Source organism: Leuresthes tenuis, unplaced genomic scaffold (genome assembly GCF_036924035.1).
Source record: "Leuresthes tenuis unplaced genomic scaffold, fLeuTen1.0.hap1 SCAF_2, whole genome shotgun sequence".
Taxonomy (NCBI): Eukaryota; Metazoa; Chordata; class Actinopteri; order Atheriniformes; family Atherinopsidae; genus Leuresthes; species Leuresthes tenuis.
In genome coordinates this window covers 3,508,576-3,525,801 of record NW_027325356.1, presented here as the reverse complement: position 1 = coordinate 3,525,801, position 17,226 = coordinate 3,508,576, and the positions used below count along the sequence as shown (strand labels likewise).

Sequence of the window (17,226 nt, the reverse complement as noted above, 5' to 3'; positions counted from 1 at the left end):
TGACAAATGATCACTTTCATCATTGATCTTTATTTATTAAGTAATTGTTCATTTGAATGTCAAGAAGAGGAATAACAATATCAATATTTCATGAAAATATTACTAAAACTGAGCAAAAGATCATTAAATAGTTTCAATTGATAAAGTTCTGTCCTGTTTGATCATCATTGTGATGAAGTCAATTCTCAAGTATTTCACTGTTTAGTAATGAACGCATCTACAAATAAATTATTTATTGGTTTGATCGACGTAGGACAAACAGAAACTGAATCAATATGTTTGTTGCCCAAAAGCATTTTTCAATAAATATATATTTGCCAGAGGCCAACAAAGGCTGGATGTAGGAGCTCAAACAAACATCGATACCGGAGTCCAGAATATATTTCAATCGTATGATTTTAATCGTATCTTTGCCACAAACAAATATTTTAATAAAGAAGTTGTGAATTTGACTCTGTGGGATATTTTAAAAATGTATAAACTTGACCAAGTCAACACTAATGACAGCAACATCACAGACAATAAGAGACGAGATTGATCAATTCTGCCGTCTGTCAGCCAGCTGGCAGCTCAGTCTCAGTCCTGCTGTTTGGGCTGACATCAGCTGTCCAACCAAAAAATGATAAAACACCCTAATAAACTCAGAAAGTCTCTCAGAATCTGAGGCCCAACACAGCCTGTAGGATACAGTGTGTATCTTATCCTTCAAGGTTTTCTTTATCTTGGTCTCAGTCAAGGAAAAACCTATTTAGCCAACATTGGTATTCAATTAAATCTAAAAGAGTTTTATTTATTTGGCATCAAATCACAACAAATGTCATCTCAAAGCACTTCAAAGCTATTGAGATGATGGGAAGCTGTGCAATAGCTCACTAAAATCACTCCCAGGGACCAGCATCTTTTACCTTAACTCTTCCCTGATATGAGTGTCATCAAATGTGCATATTCCCATAAAACTGGATGGGAAATCTGCTAAAATCAGTCAGTATTTCAAACCAAACAAACATGTGGGAAAGAGTCGTATGGATGAGATCTGTAGGGCAGTGCTTCCCGACCCTGGTCCTCAGGGCAGACAACCCTGAGGTCCAGATAAATTCAGATAAATGGGTCAGCTCTCTGCAGGGGGATGATGAAGACCCGGTTCATTTGAACTGGGTGTGCTGGAGCAGGGAAACATGCCCTCTCCGGGTCGGGAATGAGATCCTTCCCCAGGTAGCTCAGGAGGAAGAGCAGTCGGTTGGTGGTTCGACTTCGGCTTCCCGGTACATGCCGAAGCGTCCTTGGGCAGGACACTGAAGCCCACGTTGCCTACCGATGTATCCATCGGGGTATGAATGTTAGAAAGCACGGAGTTATAGACTTAAGACGGGGGGGCTGTGGCATTTAGTGTTAGAAGCGGTTTGAGTGGTCAGTTAGACTAGATTAGAAAAGACTAGAAAAGCGCTCTACAAGTACAACTTGAGGAGTTCACGAGTAATTTATCTACAAAACAGATTCTATTCATGCTGATATATTTTTGCTTTCAGCCTTTTCTGATCCTATATTTCCCATAAATAGTTTGAGCGTGGAACGCTCTCTCCGGGTCGGGAATGAGATCCTTCCCCAAGTGGAGGAGTTCAAGTATCTCGGGGTCTTGTTCACAGTGAGGGACGAATGGAGCGGGAGATTGACGGCGGATCGGTGCGGCGTCTGCAGTGTTTCGGGCTCTGCACCGACCCGTCGCTGTGAAGAAGGAGCTGAGCCAGAAGGAGAAGCTCTCTATTTACTGGTCAGTCTACGTTCCCATCCTCACCTATGGTCAGGAGCTGTGGGTAGAGCCTGAAAGAACGAGATCGCGAATACAAGCGGCCGAAATGGGTTTCCTCTGCAGGGTGTCTGGGCCTCCCTTAGAGACAGGGTGAGAAGCTCAGTCATCCGGGAGGGGCTCGGAGTAGAACCGCTGCTCCTCCGCATTGAGAGGAGTCAGATGAGGTGGCATCTGGTTAGGATGCCTCCTGGACGCCTCCCTGGGGAGGTGTTCTGGGCCCGTCCCACTGGGAGGAGACCCGGGGAAGACCCAGGACACGTTGGAGAGACTATGTCTCTCGGCTGGCCTGGGAACGCCTCGGGGTCCCCCCGGAAGAGCTGGAGGAAGTGGCCGGGGACAGGGAGGTCTGGGTTTCTCTGTTAAAGCTGCTGCCCCCCCGACCCCCGGAGAAGCAGCAGATGATGGATGGATGGATGGATGATGGATGGATGGATGGATGGATGATGGAAGGATGGAAGGATGGATGGATGGATGGATGGATGATGGAAGGATGGAAGGATGGATGGATGGATGGATGGATGGATGGATGATGGATGGATGGATGGATGGATGATAAAATGTGTTGATCAAATGATGAAAAAACACCCAAAAATCTATTTGAATTCCTACTGTATTGAAAATAAATTTTAAATAAACACCAAAGCAGGTAAACAGAGACAAACATGAGGTTTATATCATGAAAAATCATTCTGATGTGCCATTGAGTTTAATTTATTTAATTTAATTAGCAGCAGATGATGGATGATTGATGGATGGATGGTTAACACCACGGGTTGGGAAACCCTGCTCTATGTGCTACTGTCAGGGCAAAATTGAACATTTAACGCCCTTTAATCCAGTGCTGCTGCACAACTCCACTCACCAACTATCTTCATTCAATTCCTATTTATCTGGTTATGTTAACAGCTGGAATCTGGCGGCTCAAACAGCAAAGCTTCGATTTATGATTCCTGGTGATGAGCAAATCTTTAATGATCAACAGCAGCCTGACTGCAATCAATACAACTATCAGGAAACTGATGCATATGTAAACACACACTATGATATGCTAAAAATATACGGTCAGCACAATTTAAATTTTCCCTCGACACCAAAAATCCATCTGCACATGAACACACATTTGAGGCTAAATAAAAAAATCTTCCACAGTCTTTCTGTAACTTTTTGGCCTCTTGCTGAAGTGGCTTCCTCTTTCATCACTCTTGCATATAAATACACATATATGTGTGTGTGTGTGGGAGGAGTTTACACAGAAGATGTCTTGAAGAATTGATCAGAGCCCCGGCGGCTCACAGGGGACAGTCTGGAGACTGGAACGCCCAAGAGACTCACATTACATTCACTCTTAGTTCCATCGAGCCTCTCAACTTCCCCACCACATCTAAATATAGAAAGAGACAGAAAGGGCGACGGAGACAGACAGACAGTAGGAATAGACTATAGCTCTGCCCCCTGTGGTGCAGCCGCCTGGCAAATGTGCAGCTCATTAGAAACTTCCTTTGACTTAGAGTATGAGAAGAATAGAATAGTGGGGCACAGGCAGCCATTATAACTTGATAAACTACCTCTGAAGCAGAAAGTGGGTGAAAATCAGAAGCTTTGTTCATTACGCTGAGAGAGAGAGAGAGAGAGAGAGGGCGAGGATATGAAGAGGGATGTAATGTAAATGATTGCATTTTGGCGTTACACAGTGACATTTCATTAAGCTAGAAGTAAAAACGGTTTTAACCTGGACTTTTAAACTCAGACTAACGCACCAAGATAATGCAGTTGAGGTCCAAATTACTCCTGAATCATCTAGATTCAGATGGTCTTACATGCTCTGTTCACGACCCAAAGTTAGCTCATAGCTGCTGTGATGTGGCTACCTGCAGCTATAGGAGAGCTAACGGAGGGATTTCTACACAGGCACTCTACTGGGACCACTTCATCCACACGCCCCCCTGCAGCACAGTTTATTCACTCCGTGCTCTGTGACAGTCGGCTAACTTCACACAGAGTTTGCTGCTGATAGTTTTGTGCAACATGGCAGGATATTTAGCAGATTTTGACAACATGAACGACGACTTTGAGTAAGATGGACGTTCTTACCGGAGTGAATAAACTGTGCTGCAGGGGGGCGTGTGGATGAAGTGGTCCCAGTAGAGTGCCTGTGTAGAAATCCCTCCGTTAGCTCTCCTATAGCTGCAAGTAGCCACATAACAGCAGCTATGAGCTAACAGAGCTATAGCACACGTTCATTCATTCATTCTTCTTAAAGTATTGGTGAAATAAAGACAGATTCACTCCGTTATATGGATCTGGAGGAATCTAAATATCTTCCGGACGCTGACTTTCACCAAACTGTTCTCGGTGAGCAGATGAACGTATTTCATGCCAGAAATAAGGTCCAGGTTTAAAAATACCGGAGTTCCCCTTTAATTCAGCTGAATTCGCCACAAAGCTGCTCTCATCCACATATTTCTCGGTTTGTTTTGTCGGAAACTCACTGAAAGCATTTCCAGACTGTCGCTCTGCTCCAATAAAATCCTGATTTGATAAGCAAAGCCTTATCTAGCTGAACCCTCTGGAGTTCAGGGTATAACTGACCATTTCTGACTCCCATTTCTTTTTTTTACCCTCACGAACCTCATCTTGTTTGGTGTAATTTTTTTTTCAGCACAGGCTTTAGTTGGACTTTAATTGGACCTAAAATCACACAAAAAAAATTAAATTTGAGTAGGAAACAGAGAGCACTTTTCTTAGTTTTTACCGTTTCTTCCGGAACCAAACGACAATATTTAGGAAAAAGCGTAAAAGGCGTAAATTATTTTCCATAAATATGGTTTTATTTGGCCAATCGGTACAATTTAAAAGCTGGAATGAAGCTTGAAGTCGGCACTTTCAACACAAATAAAAAGGAGAATCAGTGAGGCTGCGTCTTGTTGCTTCCTCATCTTAAAGAATCCGTCGAGTGTTAAAGACAATTTACTGCCTTTAACTGATGGATATACATCCGCTGCTTTTATTATCTGTAACAGATGCTGAATGTGCTCCAATTCTAGACATTAAACTATTAATATCTATGGATTTCAAATATTTACAGTTGTGACCTGGCGATGGAAAAGTGAACAAATTAAGTCTAATGAAGTATTCTCATCATTATGCGTTATATATATTCTGTTTTCAGTTTACATGCTGCAGTTTTATCTGGCTTTTTCTACATGGTGATGTAGATGTAGTTCACTTTTTTACGCAGACATCAGTCTGTCGTACGTGCCGATTAAACCCAAAGATCCCTGCAGTGCTGCAGATAAGTCAGAGTCTGTTTTCTCCCCCAAATTCCATCAGCTCTGTTGGTTATAATCTTGACAGTCTATCAAATAAGGCAGAATGCAGGAATCTTGAAGTAATATTTGCTCATAACCTGAGTTCTGAGGCCCAACGTCAGACATGTTGTCCACTTCTGTTTGGACCACCATCCACTACTCTCATTCAGGACTCTTCCACTGTCTCCAGATGTTCAAACAGCTGCAGCTCCACGCATTTCCAGGACAAAATTCCATCAACATCCCCCTGTGCTCACCTCACATAAATTCATTCTTGTTTGATTTCGTATCGACTTCAAAGTGAGAAAAAGACAAAAAGTTTGTATGTTTGGGTGTCTGAAGTGAACAGAGTTTATCTCCCCTCCCTGGAAAACATTCAGCGTCTCTGCAGAGCCAGAAAAATTATAAGAGTAATAAAGGCAGAATAAACTTCCAAACGGTTTCTTTCTGTGTGCTATCAGAACTTTGATCACCTATGGTCACAGATCTGGGTAGTGACCCAAAGAATGAGGTCACAGACACAGTTTCCTTCAGAGGAGGGCTGGGCTCAGCCTGAGAGATAGGGGGAGGAGCTCCACCAAACGAGGGGAGGAGCTCCACCATCCGGGGGGAGGAGCTCTACCATCCTGGGGGAGGGGCTCCACCATCCGGGGGGAGGAGCTCCATCATCCAGGGGGAGGAGCTCCACCATCCGGAGGGAGGAGCTCCATCATCCGGGGGGAGGAGCTCTACCATCCGGGGGGAGGAGCTCCACCATCCGGGGGGAGGAGCTCTACCATCCGGGGGGAGGAGCTCGGAGTAGAGCTGCTGCTCCTCCACATAGAAAGCAGACAATAAAAGCCTTTTGCCAGATGTCTGGGTTGATAAACCTTACCAAAATGCTTAACCGGGCGCTCACAACCCGCCGCCTCTGCTGCCATAGAAGCCGAAGCGGCTGAAGGGGCGGAGCTTTCAAATAGCAGGCATATATAATAATCCATCTATACATCGGTTCCTGCAATAATAAGTTTCTCCTCCATGGTTTTCCTCTCGCTCTGCCCTTCTCCGCCTTTTTCTGCCTTTTTTCCGCCTTCAGAATCCAGATCTGCTGTGTCTCGTCGCTCCTCATTTGCATAAAGTTGAGCCTCTCTCCACTTTCGAAGCTCACAACGTCGGCCTCTCTTCGGCGCCAGCTTACACTGAAAATGAATGGCAGCTGGCCACCTCGGCTACTCAAGACGCTTTTGGTGTGAGCGCCCGGTAACTTTTAAATTCACCTTTTAAATCAGAGGTTAGAAGAAGAAGAATTTTCCATTTGTTATCAAATCGTTGAGACGTTGGACACATATGCCACAGAGCTAAAGCAAAGCCCAGGGTTTATTATTTTCCTGTTTGCTGTGTGGTAATCTGAGCTCTCAGAGTGTACTTTGTGCCCAAATTTACATTTTCATAGTAGCGTAAAGCTGTAGAACTGATCTCAAAAGAGACTCACCTGGCAGAAGACGGGGGTCTCACTGCATCCCTAAAACCAGCTGCTATGAACAGAGCTGTAAAGACATGGCTGAAAGGAGGCTGTTGTTGTGCATCTTTCTGTAATTCTGACCAAAGCACATCACCAACATTTAATTTAGTGTCTATCTGTGAGAAAAGGGCAGAATGTGTCTCTTTTAAATTCTTACAGCTCACCCCTGAAGCCTCCTCAGACTTACTGACGCGGTGTGTTTGCCCTTCTCAGACACTGAGATCCGCAAATAAAGCCCTGTTGATTATTTCCAATTTCTATTTACTTGTTTATGTTATATTTATGCATTTAACAGACGCTTTTATCCAAAGCGACTTACAGGTAGGCAGGTAGGGTAAGGGGGTCTTGCCTAAGGACCCCTACTGGAGGGGATTTGAACCCAGGTCTCCTACATGGAAGGTGGCAATCTTACCACCAGTGTTGGCGTTACTAACAGCATTATTTATCCAGTTTACTTATTCATCTTACTGCCTGTTCATCTCTGGAGTACATTTTCTGGCCTCATCCCTTTACCTGGTTTGTTTGCTTTTATTCTTCCTTGTGAAGCACTTTGTATAAATCTGCGTTAATCTTCCTTAATGCAGCAGTATGTGTCATTGTGTGCGTGTGCTTCGGCTCTTGCTTTGACAACCGAAGCGGTAGAACTCACCTGTCCAACCGGTGAGACAGCGACAGGTGCCGGTGACTGGAGCGCAACCGTCAGCGTTGATGCAGTCGCATCTCTCTCTGCAGTCCAGCCCGTATGATCCCTCCTACCAGCAACAAGGACGAGGCAAAAACACATCTTTTATGAATTACACAAAAGAAGAAGAAGATTATCAGGGTCAAAGAAAGATTCCACCTCACTGAGCTGTTTTACACGTGAGAATGTGAGCGGGTTCCTCACAAAGAGAAGCTAAGCTGTCCACTTGGGTGTCATGATTGATGACCAACTAACCTTCAAAGATCACGTTACCTCGGTTACTCGTTCGTGCCGCTTTGCATTACTAAACATAAGAAAGATCAGACCATACCTAACCCAACATGCCCCCCAGCTCCTGGTGCAGGCCATGGTCATCTCATACCTTGACTCCTGCAACGCTCTCCTAACTGGTCTCCTAACTGGTCTCCTAACTGGTCTCCTAACTGGTTTCCTAACTGGTTTCCTAACTGGTTTCCTAACTGGTCTCCTAACTGGTCTCCTAACTGGTCTCCTAACTGGTTTCCTAACTGGTCTCCTAACTGGTCTCCTAACTGGTTTCCTAACTGGTTTCCTAACTGGTCTCCTAACTGGTCTCCTAACTGGTCTCCTAACTGGTCTCCAGCCTGTGAAACCTCTGCAGATGGTCCAGAACACGGCGGTGCGTCTGGTCTTGGATCAGCCTAAAAGAACACATCCCCCCTCTGTTCATTGAGCTCCTCTGGCTGCCCTTAGCCGCCCGCATCAGATTCAAGTCCCTGATGTTAGCTACAAAGAGCTTAATGGAACGGCTCCATCTACTTGAATGCTCTTGCAAAGGCTTCTGTCCCAACTGGGTCCCTCCGTTGGTCCCAGGATTGTCGTCTAGCAGCTCCTACACCACGCCTAAGACAATCCAAACTCTGTTCATGTGTCGTCCCACGATGGTGGAATGACCTACCGAGCGCTACCAGAACAGGGGCGTCCCTGTCTATCTTCAAGAAGCTCCTGAAAACCCAGCTCTTCAGAGAGCATCTCCTATCCCAGCACTTACCTTGTACTTCCCTACCCCCTCTATCTCTGCACTTTATCTTTCTGCACTTCCTTCTATGCCTGCACCCTATCTCTACTCTGTCCCCTCTGACAGAGTCGGACTCCTGGGTTCCTTCTATGTAGCTTATTGTTAGCTTTATATAGAGCTGTTATATCTTCATTTGTAAGTCGCTTTGGATAAAAGCTTCTGATAAATACAGAAACAGAAACACTCACATGACACGGAACATCGCAGTACTCGGACCTCCAGCCCGGTGAGCAGGTGCAGGTTCCGTTGACGGGGTTGCAGGCCCCCTCGTTGGCACACTGACACGTCTGATTGCAGCTCAGGCCCCAAAAACCACTGGAGCAGGGGATGGAGCAGTCCACGCCCTGCCAGCCTGGCAGAGACACACATCAGCCTGTTACGGGACAATCGTCTGCAAAGCTGCAACTACAGCTCTGTTAGCTCATAGCTGCTGTTATGTGGCTACTTGCAGCTAAAGGAGAGCTAACGGAGGGATTTCTACACAGGCACTCTACTGGGACCACTTCATCCACACGCCCCCCTGCAGCACAGTTTATTCACTCCGTGCTCTGTGACAGTCGGCTAACTTCACACAGAGTTTGCTGCTGATAGTTTTGTGCAACATGGCAGGATATTTATCAGATTTTGACGACGTGAACGAAGACTTTGAGTAAGATGGACGTTCTTACCGGAGTGAATAAACTGTGCTGCAGGGGGGCGTGTGGATGAAGTGGTCCCAGTAGAGTGCCTGTGTAGAAATCCCTCCGTTAGCTCTCCTATAGCTGCAAGTAGCCACATAACAGCAGCTATGAGCTAACAGAGCTATAGCACACGTTCATTCATTCATTCTTCTTAAAGTATTGGTGAAATAAAGACAGATAATGCCTTATTTAGAGGCTGCATCCTCTAAGCCCCGTTCACTCCGTTATATGGATCTCCAGTTATCTAAATATCTTCCGAAGGACGCCGACTTTCACCAAACTGTTCTCAGTGAGCAGATGAACGTATTTCATGCCAGAAATAAGGTTTAAAAATACCGGAGTTCCCCTTTAATGTTATTCACTAGTCTGTTCTGAACATTCTCCAGTCCACAAATAGCATTTTTGTGATGATAAGAGTATCATTTCAGAGGTGATCTTACAGTTCGTAGGTAGGGATGTAGCTCGGAACATGTGAGCATACGTGTCCATTTAAATTCATGTCCGGTACGTAATCCCAGACAGAAGACACACATTTGGGTCTAATCTGGGCTGCTTTTAGCACTTATGGCTGCGTGATATCACTGGCAACTGTTACGTAGGTCAGAAATGGTCCAAAGGTTAAGAGCTGGACCCTACTTGAGTTACGATGTGTCATGCAAATGTTCTTAGAGTCAAAGGTGGCTCTAACACAAGAGATTTGGAGCTTGTTTGATAGACATGCGGCCACATTCCCCCTGAGTCTGATTCAAGGCCAGATGTTGGCCAGGTTAGGGTGAATTATTCTTTGGTATCTGGGGTTTATCTTAGTGATTATCAGCTTTTATCCTGATGAGTGTAACATGCTAAGATTTGACATACCACATCTGCACCATGACAACGTCCTGATAAGCCTGAACTTCCATTTTAGATTTACTAAAAAACTAAAATACATTTTCCTTTTGAGGACAAGGCACATCCCATTTCATGTTCCTCCATTTTAATTACCTGAGCTCCTATGAAGATTCAGTGGTGCATAAATATTTAAACGAGCTGATATTGAAAGATATTAAGCAAGTGAAACAGAACAAAATGCTCAGGAGATCGTTTATGCTGTGTCAGGGAGTTCAACATGAGAAAGATACGGGAACAGCAAAATCATAGGAAACATTTAAAAATCTGCTCATATTCATAAAAATCCAAAGTGAGCTGAATCCCAAAGCTGTTCTGTGAACAGATGAGGCCAGATTAGCTTTAGAAGACGATCCCGACGCCACCTGTGAAAGGTTGACACCATTTACAGAAGATTAAATTCTGAGCCACGGATTCAGCCACTTCATGCATGGGTCATTTACCCGATCAGTTCCCTGCACAGGAGCGTGGCTTTCATTATGCACACGCTTCAGTCCAAGTACTCCCTACTTTCATGGTTTCACAGCTTTTTTATTCTGGGACTTTTCTACAAAAGAACATCCAAGTCTCATCTGAGCATCTCTTCCAAAGACAAATCTCCTCTCCCCATTTGAGACAGCAGTTCATCTTAAATCCCGGTCACTGAGGGGCTCCGAACCTTCTCTGCAGATACAGGAGCCGTCGATGTGCGAGCAGGAGATCTCGTTGTGGCAGGAGCAAGGCGAGGTGCAGTTGGTGCCGTACAGGCCTGCAGGACAGCTGATGGAGCAGTCGTCTCCCTGGATGCAAAACACACACAAACTGAGTTCCTTTTGTGTTTTTACTCAACCGCAAACACCGAGTCGTACGAGTTAACGTTAACATTTTCACCAACCTCCAGGTCCAACCCAAAACTTTGGTTTCAGAGAGAACTGCGTTATTTACACGACGATGCAAGTGCATTTTTTTGTTTGATTATTTTCATATTTGTTTTGAATGTTTGTACACAAAAAGGGTGTTTTGCTTTCAAAACATGTATTTCATTTCTTTAGTTGCATCTGTGAAAAACAGCAAAGAAAACACAGTTTGACAGACAGAAAATAGGATTTCTGCAGCAACAAGGTGATTCCCAAAGAGCTATTAGCTGAAAACTTGGCATATCTCAGCATGGTGTGCAGTGTGTCCTTAAAACATTTGAGGAAACTGGACAAGTGGAGGACAAAAGAAGAAGTGTCAGGCCTAAAAAACTATCTACAGCAGATGAACAGGATCTGAAAGTGAAGTCCTTAAGAAAGAGGAAAAAATCCAGCTGTGACCTGACAGGACCTGAGAGATGCATCTGGACCTTCAGCTGATCCATCTACTGTTGGCCCAAGCCTCATCAGAAATGGTCTCCATGGAAGGGTGGCTGTCAAGAAGCCGTTCTTAAGGAAGGGAAACAGGGAGAAAAGGCTGAGCTGTGCCAAATGACACAAGAAGTGGACTGAAAATCAGTGGCAACAGGTCTTATGGAGGGATGAATCCTCCCCAGAGCCCGGACCTCAACATTATTGAAGCAGTGTGGGATCATCTGACAGAGAACGGAACAAAAGGCAGCCCACATCCAAAGAAGAGCTTTGGGATGTCCTTCAAGAAGCCTGGAGAACTATTCCTGAAGACTCCTTAAAGAAATGACAGAAAGCTTGTCTCAGAGGGTTCAGGCTGTGTTGGAGAATAAAGGAGCTCAGACCAGATATTCACCTTAAAGCTGCTGAGAAACTCTGTTTGAACATGTTTCAGTAAATCTCTGCAGCTGTTTCCTGTTTTCCAGGAAATCTATCAAAATGAGGGCTGGATCAGGACTTTTGTTCAGAGCCTTAGAGCGATCAATCGTCATATTTTGTGACCCGCATGTTTATTTTCAGAGTTTAGTAAGTCTGGCCCTGTGTATCCAAACTTCTTTTGTACGGTTCTGACCGAATACACAGCGTTTGAAGTCAGGAACCTGATTAGATTAGATTAGATTTTCCTTTACACAATGGGGAAATTCACATTGTTACAGCAGCAAGCTGTAAAAAGAAGAAAGACAACAGAGACATACAATAGCAGGTAAAACCACCAGTATCAGCAGTTGTTCATGGGCTCGTAAAAAGAAAATTGCACATTGTTATTATATTATTATTATGCACAGTGGGTATTACACATTAAGTACTGCTCATTATAATTATTATTATTTCTATTTTACAGTCCTTAACTGTGTGGGAGGTTTACTGGGGGTCAGACCTGGTCGTTAAACAGCCTGACAGCAGCAGGGAGGAAGGACCTACGATAGCTCTGCTAAACACACTTTGGGGTGAAGGAGTCTGTCCCTGAAGGAGCTGCTCAGTGCACTGATGGTGTCCTGCCTGGGGTGGGTTTTCACCTCCATCTTCTGCTCAGAGATCGTCTTTAAATCCATTATAAAGCCCTTGTTTGCATTTGATTTGTTGGTGTCAGTCTATGGCGTAACCACGCATTCTTTGGGGGGGTCGTGTCCCCCCCCAATATTGAGAAAATACCAACCTGTCCCCCCCAATATACAGAAGAAAATATGTAAAATGCATGTTCTCCTTTTATGAACCCTGTCAAGGGATCGGTCTCTTGTTATGTCTTATTTATTTTCAACTTATTTCCGTGTGTTACCATGGGAACGGCTCAGCAGCGGATCTCCTTATCTTTACGTTGGACTTCTACTTTTGACGGAGCCGCTGCTCAACAGAGCAGATTGTACCAGAACAGGAAATCCAACACAGAATCAACAAAATAAACTTCCGCCCCCTTTCAAAATAAAAGAACTTAAAACAAAAATAACATTAGACTATTAGACTTTTCATTGTTAATGCACATTTTGAGACATTGACACAATAGAAATGAACCTGGACTTAAAAGTCCTCAGCACCTTTTTTGTTAAAGGAAAAGTCTGTAATTTGTTACATCATTAGTTGTCCTTATTAAAATATTTCCAGAAACATGCTTTGGGTATTTGGTCGTTTTCCATTGGAAGCTGTCCTATTTGCTACAGAACTACTGGAAGAGCATAATTGTAATTGGTAGGTGTGTTTAAGGTCAGTAAACAGAAAGCAACTAACCAAAACAAAGTGGGGGGGGCAGTCACTGTCTCGGAGAAGTTAAACTATTCCTTTAGATGTGAACTTACATGGTCAATGTAGTCCTCTAAACTATGTTCTAAATGTCCAATTTTTATATATAAATAAAGAATTGTAGATAATGCACTCAACAATTTTGGTTTTTCTTGGACCCCCCCAATGTCTAAAACCATGGTTACGCCCTTGGTTTCACTCCTCATAAAACTAACTCAGAGAGGAATATGAAATCATTTAAGCTGTTTATCGAGCAGAATGCTGCTTCTTGTCTGGATCCAGTTGGTCAAAATGTGAAGATTTGTTGCTGTTTTTTAGTTGTCGTTGTTTTAAACTCAATGTTTTTTGGACTGTTGGTCGTCTAAACCATGGTTACGTCCTTGGTTGCAGTGAACCAGCGCAGGGACGAGCATCACTGAAGGCTTCCCTGCAGAGCAACATGATGTCTGAGCTTGTGTGATCGATGGTTGCATCGGACAGACGGACAGCTTGGCATTAGCAGGGTGTCTGACCTCATTCTCTGCTGTTAGCATGCTGGGGACGAGCTCCACACAAACTGCACCTTGAACACACCGTTGCATTGATCAGGACCTTCAGCGTATAAACTCTGTTAATTAAACTTCCCGTTTCCAACCTGCTCCTTTGAATCGCTTTGAATCTAATATGCACAAAGCAAAGCAAACGTGCAGAGACAAAGAAGTGAGGCGCCTTATTAAAAAGTTGGTGAATTAAGGACTTAAAAAAAACTTTGCTAATAAATAACGTGTCTGGGCTCAATAAAGAAAGTCATCGGGGGACATCAGAGCTCCAACAAGTGACCTCTGCAATAATAATTACAAGTAGATCGATGGATCCTGATATTTATCATGCAGTTTGGAGCCGTATGAGCCTCTTACTTTCATTAGTTTTTGGCCAAATTCAAGATCATCAATAAATACCAAAACCTGGCAGATTTCTTCTAAAAGCTGCAGACAAACAGGATGAGATGCAGAATGTTTGAAATGAAACAGTGAAAGGTGAATTTTATCCTTGTGGGGTAAAATTACACCAATTTAATCAGACCAGCAGGTTTATAACCCTTTTGCACTTTGTTTGTGGGTGTTAGAGATGTATTATACACGGGTTGGACTGGTCCATGTTCTGGTTCGGGTCCAAAAAAAAGTACAGCGTTGTACTTATTGGTCGATATGTTCTGGGTCGACCAAAATTCTGATTTGCTGTGTTAATTTCATACAATCTGTGGTTAATTTCATCAGGAGGAAAGTACCAAGTGCTAATGGGGGTGTTTTCAGAGCCTGTCTTCAGAGAACACCCCCTTTTTTTCACTATATTGGATTAGCCCAACCTGCTAGAGACAAGCAGTTATTCGAGTCCTGTGGTTTTCTGAATATTTATTTTTATTTTGAGCGTTTCATTCACAGTGAAACCTCAGCAGTGTGGCAGGATTTTACCAAAGTAGATGGCGGGAAAAAAGTCAAATGCAAGATTTGCAAACAACAGCTCGACTAAAACATGGAGCATCATCTAAAAACGGCAATATTTCAATATTATAGGCTTTTATGGACTGGATAGTGTAAGATTGCCACCTTCCATGTGGGTGACCTGGGTTCAAATCCCCTGCTTGAAAGGTATTAGGCAAGGCCCCCTTACCCTATCTGCCTACCTGTAAGTCGCTTTGGATAAAAGCGTCTGCTAAATGCATAAAGATAAACATAAACATATTTTAATATCATTAAACATCCATCCATCATCTGCTGCTTCTCCAGGGGTCGGGGGGGCAGCAGCTTTAACAGAGAAACCCAGACCTCCCTGTCCCCGGCCACTTCCTCCAGCTCTTCCGGGGGGACCTCGAGGCGTTTCCAGGCCAGCCGAGAGACATAGTCTCTCCAAAGTGTCCTGGGTCTTCCCCGGGTTTCCTCCCAGTGGGACGGGCCCTGAACACCTCACCAGGGAGGCGTCCAGGGGGCATCCTAACCAGATGCCACCTCATCTGACTCCTCTCAATGCGGAGGAGCAGCGGTTCTACTCCGAGCCCCTCCCGGATGACTGAGCTTCTCACCCTATCTCTAAGGGAGGCCCAGACACCCTGCGGAGGAAACCCATTTCAGCCGCTTGTATTCGCGATCTCGTTCTTTCGGTCTCTACCCACAGCTCGTGACCATCGGTGAGGATGGGAACGTAGACTGACCAGTAAATAGAGAGCTTCTCCTTCTGGCTCAGCTCCTTCTTCACAGCGACGGGTCGGTGCAGCAACACTGCAGACGCTGCACCGATCCGCCGTCAATCTCACGCTCCATTCGTCCCTCATCATTAAACATATTTCAGTATTTTAGTGAAACAGAGAACAAAATAATATTTTCGTCCATCATTCTTGCACCAGCTGGACCTTAAAGCAACAACACATGACATATTACACCGTGTCATTATTTACTGAACAAAAGATCAAACACAGAAGCGTTGTGTGAAAACTAAGTGAACCCCAGCTGCTTCTGCAGGAATTTAGAGGGTCATTGGCTGGGTGGATGTGTCCCTCAGTGCTAACTGGGCCTGAGCAAACCAGAACAAAGCGTTTCTGAATATGATGTCAGCCTGGGAATTAGATTAATTTAATGGTCACTCAGATTGTCTGGCTCCTTCGTAACGTTTCCACATGGTGACATCATCTTCAGCAAAAACACTACTTCTGATAAAATTTCACTGAAGTCTGTTAATTAGTTTTTGAAGAATGTTTCCTTCCAACACACACGAGGCTAAAATAACAGCGAAATAGCTGCTTAACTTATGAAATTCTGATCGTAATCTTTTAAAAACAAGCCAAAAATCATCTGAAGCAGAAGCTCAAAGCTCATGTTGTTTAAAACCGGCAGCCGAGCAGACACTCTCAGTGAGGCACGGGTGCAAAGATCTGAGATAAGGTCTCGAATCCACACACACTCCCCTTGGGCTGGCCCACATCAGGAGGCGTGCAGCTGCAGAAGTCCGCCTCACAGGTCACGCAGCTCTGAGACTAAACCTGCACACTCTGCAGCACCTGATAAATTAACCCCAGCATGCTGATGTGCATGTTGTGCACCTGCTGCAGCACGTGTTGGCTGAAAAAACACCCCCCCCCCCTGCATCTGGTACCAGTTCTTAATTACTGAGAACAAAGACGGCGAGCTTCTGGTGGAAGGACACATGCAGCTCGTTTCTGAGGTGATCCTGAGGTTCATTTCTTGCAGCAGGAGCCTCTGAGCCTGTGTTTTTGCTCATAACAGACCAATAGCTGATGTAACTTAAAGGTTCTGACAGGTGTGGAGGGTGTTCGGTGGTCAATGCCGGCATGTTCTGATCAAAGGTATTTAGCTTCTCTGCAAAAGGAAGGAGGGTGAGGGTTTCCCTGCTCTCACAACATGTTGTATCATTCAACAGTTTTGTCTCAGCAGAAGTGAGGACATGCTCTGAAAATTAAGCAGGAAAAGGTTTTCTAATCCATCAGTTCAGCAGTCGTGTGCATCCAGTAAAACATCTGGATGATGTCATCTGCAGATGTGAAATAACTGCAGACACAGCCGGAAGATGAACAGTTTGTTTTGTCTGATATGTTTCTGTTTAAAGACAACTGAGAGTTTCTGCCTTAGCTTTATCTACATAATAGATTTCTTATGAATTTTTCAACTTTAATTCTCACTAATTTTCAGGGGTTTTGGGCAGGTTGGTTTTCTCTATTTTCCCTGCAGGTGGAGCGGTGGGCTGAGTTGTTTCAGGCTCTGAGAGCTGGAACTGATCCTCTTTGTGGCTCAGTTCCTTCAGTCCAGCGTTGAACTGGACCAAGTTGTTAAAACAGTGGGATGAAAAGTGTTTGCTGCACATTCACAGTCTTTAGCTAACTCTGCTGGAACATTAGCCTCAGATAGAGTTTATCCACTGGGCTCTTATATCCTCTGAGGCTGCTGCTGGATGGAAGATGCATGCTCCTCAGTGCAGCTGACAGCAGAACATTTCCACCAGAAGCTGGCTTCACCCGTCCAGTAGGGTGGATGTGAGTGGGCGGGGCTTAGAATAGGAGGCGGAGTCAACTTAATTAGTGACATACTTTAGAAATGATCATCAGAACGGCTCGTTAAATGAGGAACTTTCAAACAAAGGGGAGCTAAATAAATACCAGGGTTGTGTTTTTGGGGAGTTTTACACCGGCTGGTGACCTGATATCTGCTCCCAGCAAC

At 44.4% G+C, this 17,226-nt stretch overlaps 1 protein-coding gene across 1 annotated transcript in view; it reads right to left on the bottom strand.

The window, feature by feature from the left end:
* The window catches only part of LOC140302314 (multiple epidermal growth factor-like domains protein 11), a 130,382-nt gene that overhangs the window by 32,155 nt on the left and 81,001 nt on the right, over positions 1-17,226 (bottom strand). The window contains exons 10-12 of the mRNA XM_072381147.1: positions 10,582-10,702; positions 8,544-8,707; positions 7,266-7,368 (exon numbers count right to left, since the gene is read on the bottom strand). Coding sequence (XP_072237248.1) covers positions 7,266-7,368; positions 8,544-8,707; positions 10,582-10,702 — 388 coding nt within the window. The remainder of the gene's footprint in view (positions 1-7,265; positions 7,369-8,543; positions 8,708-10,581; positions 10,703-17,226) is intronic.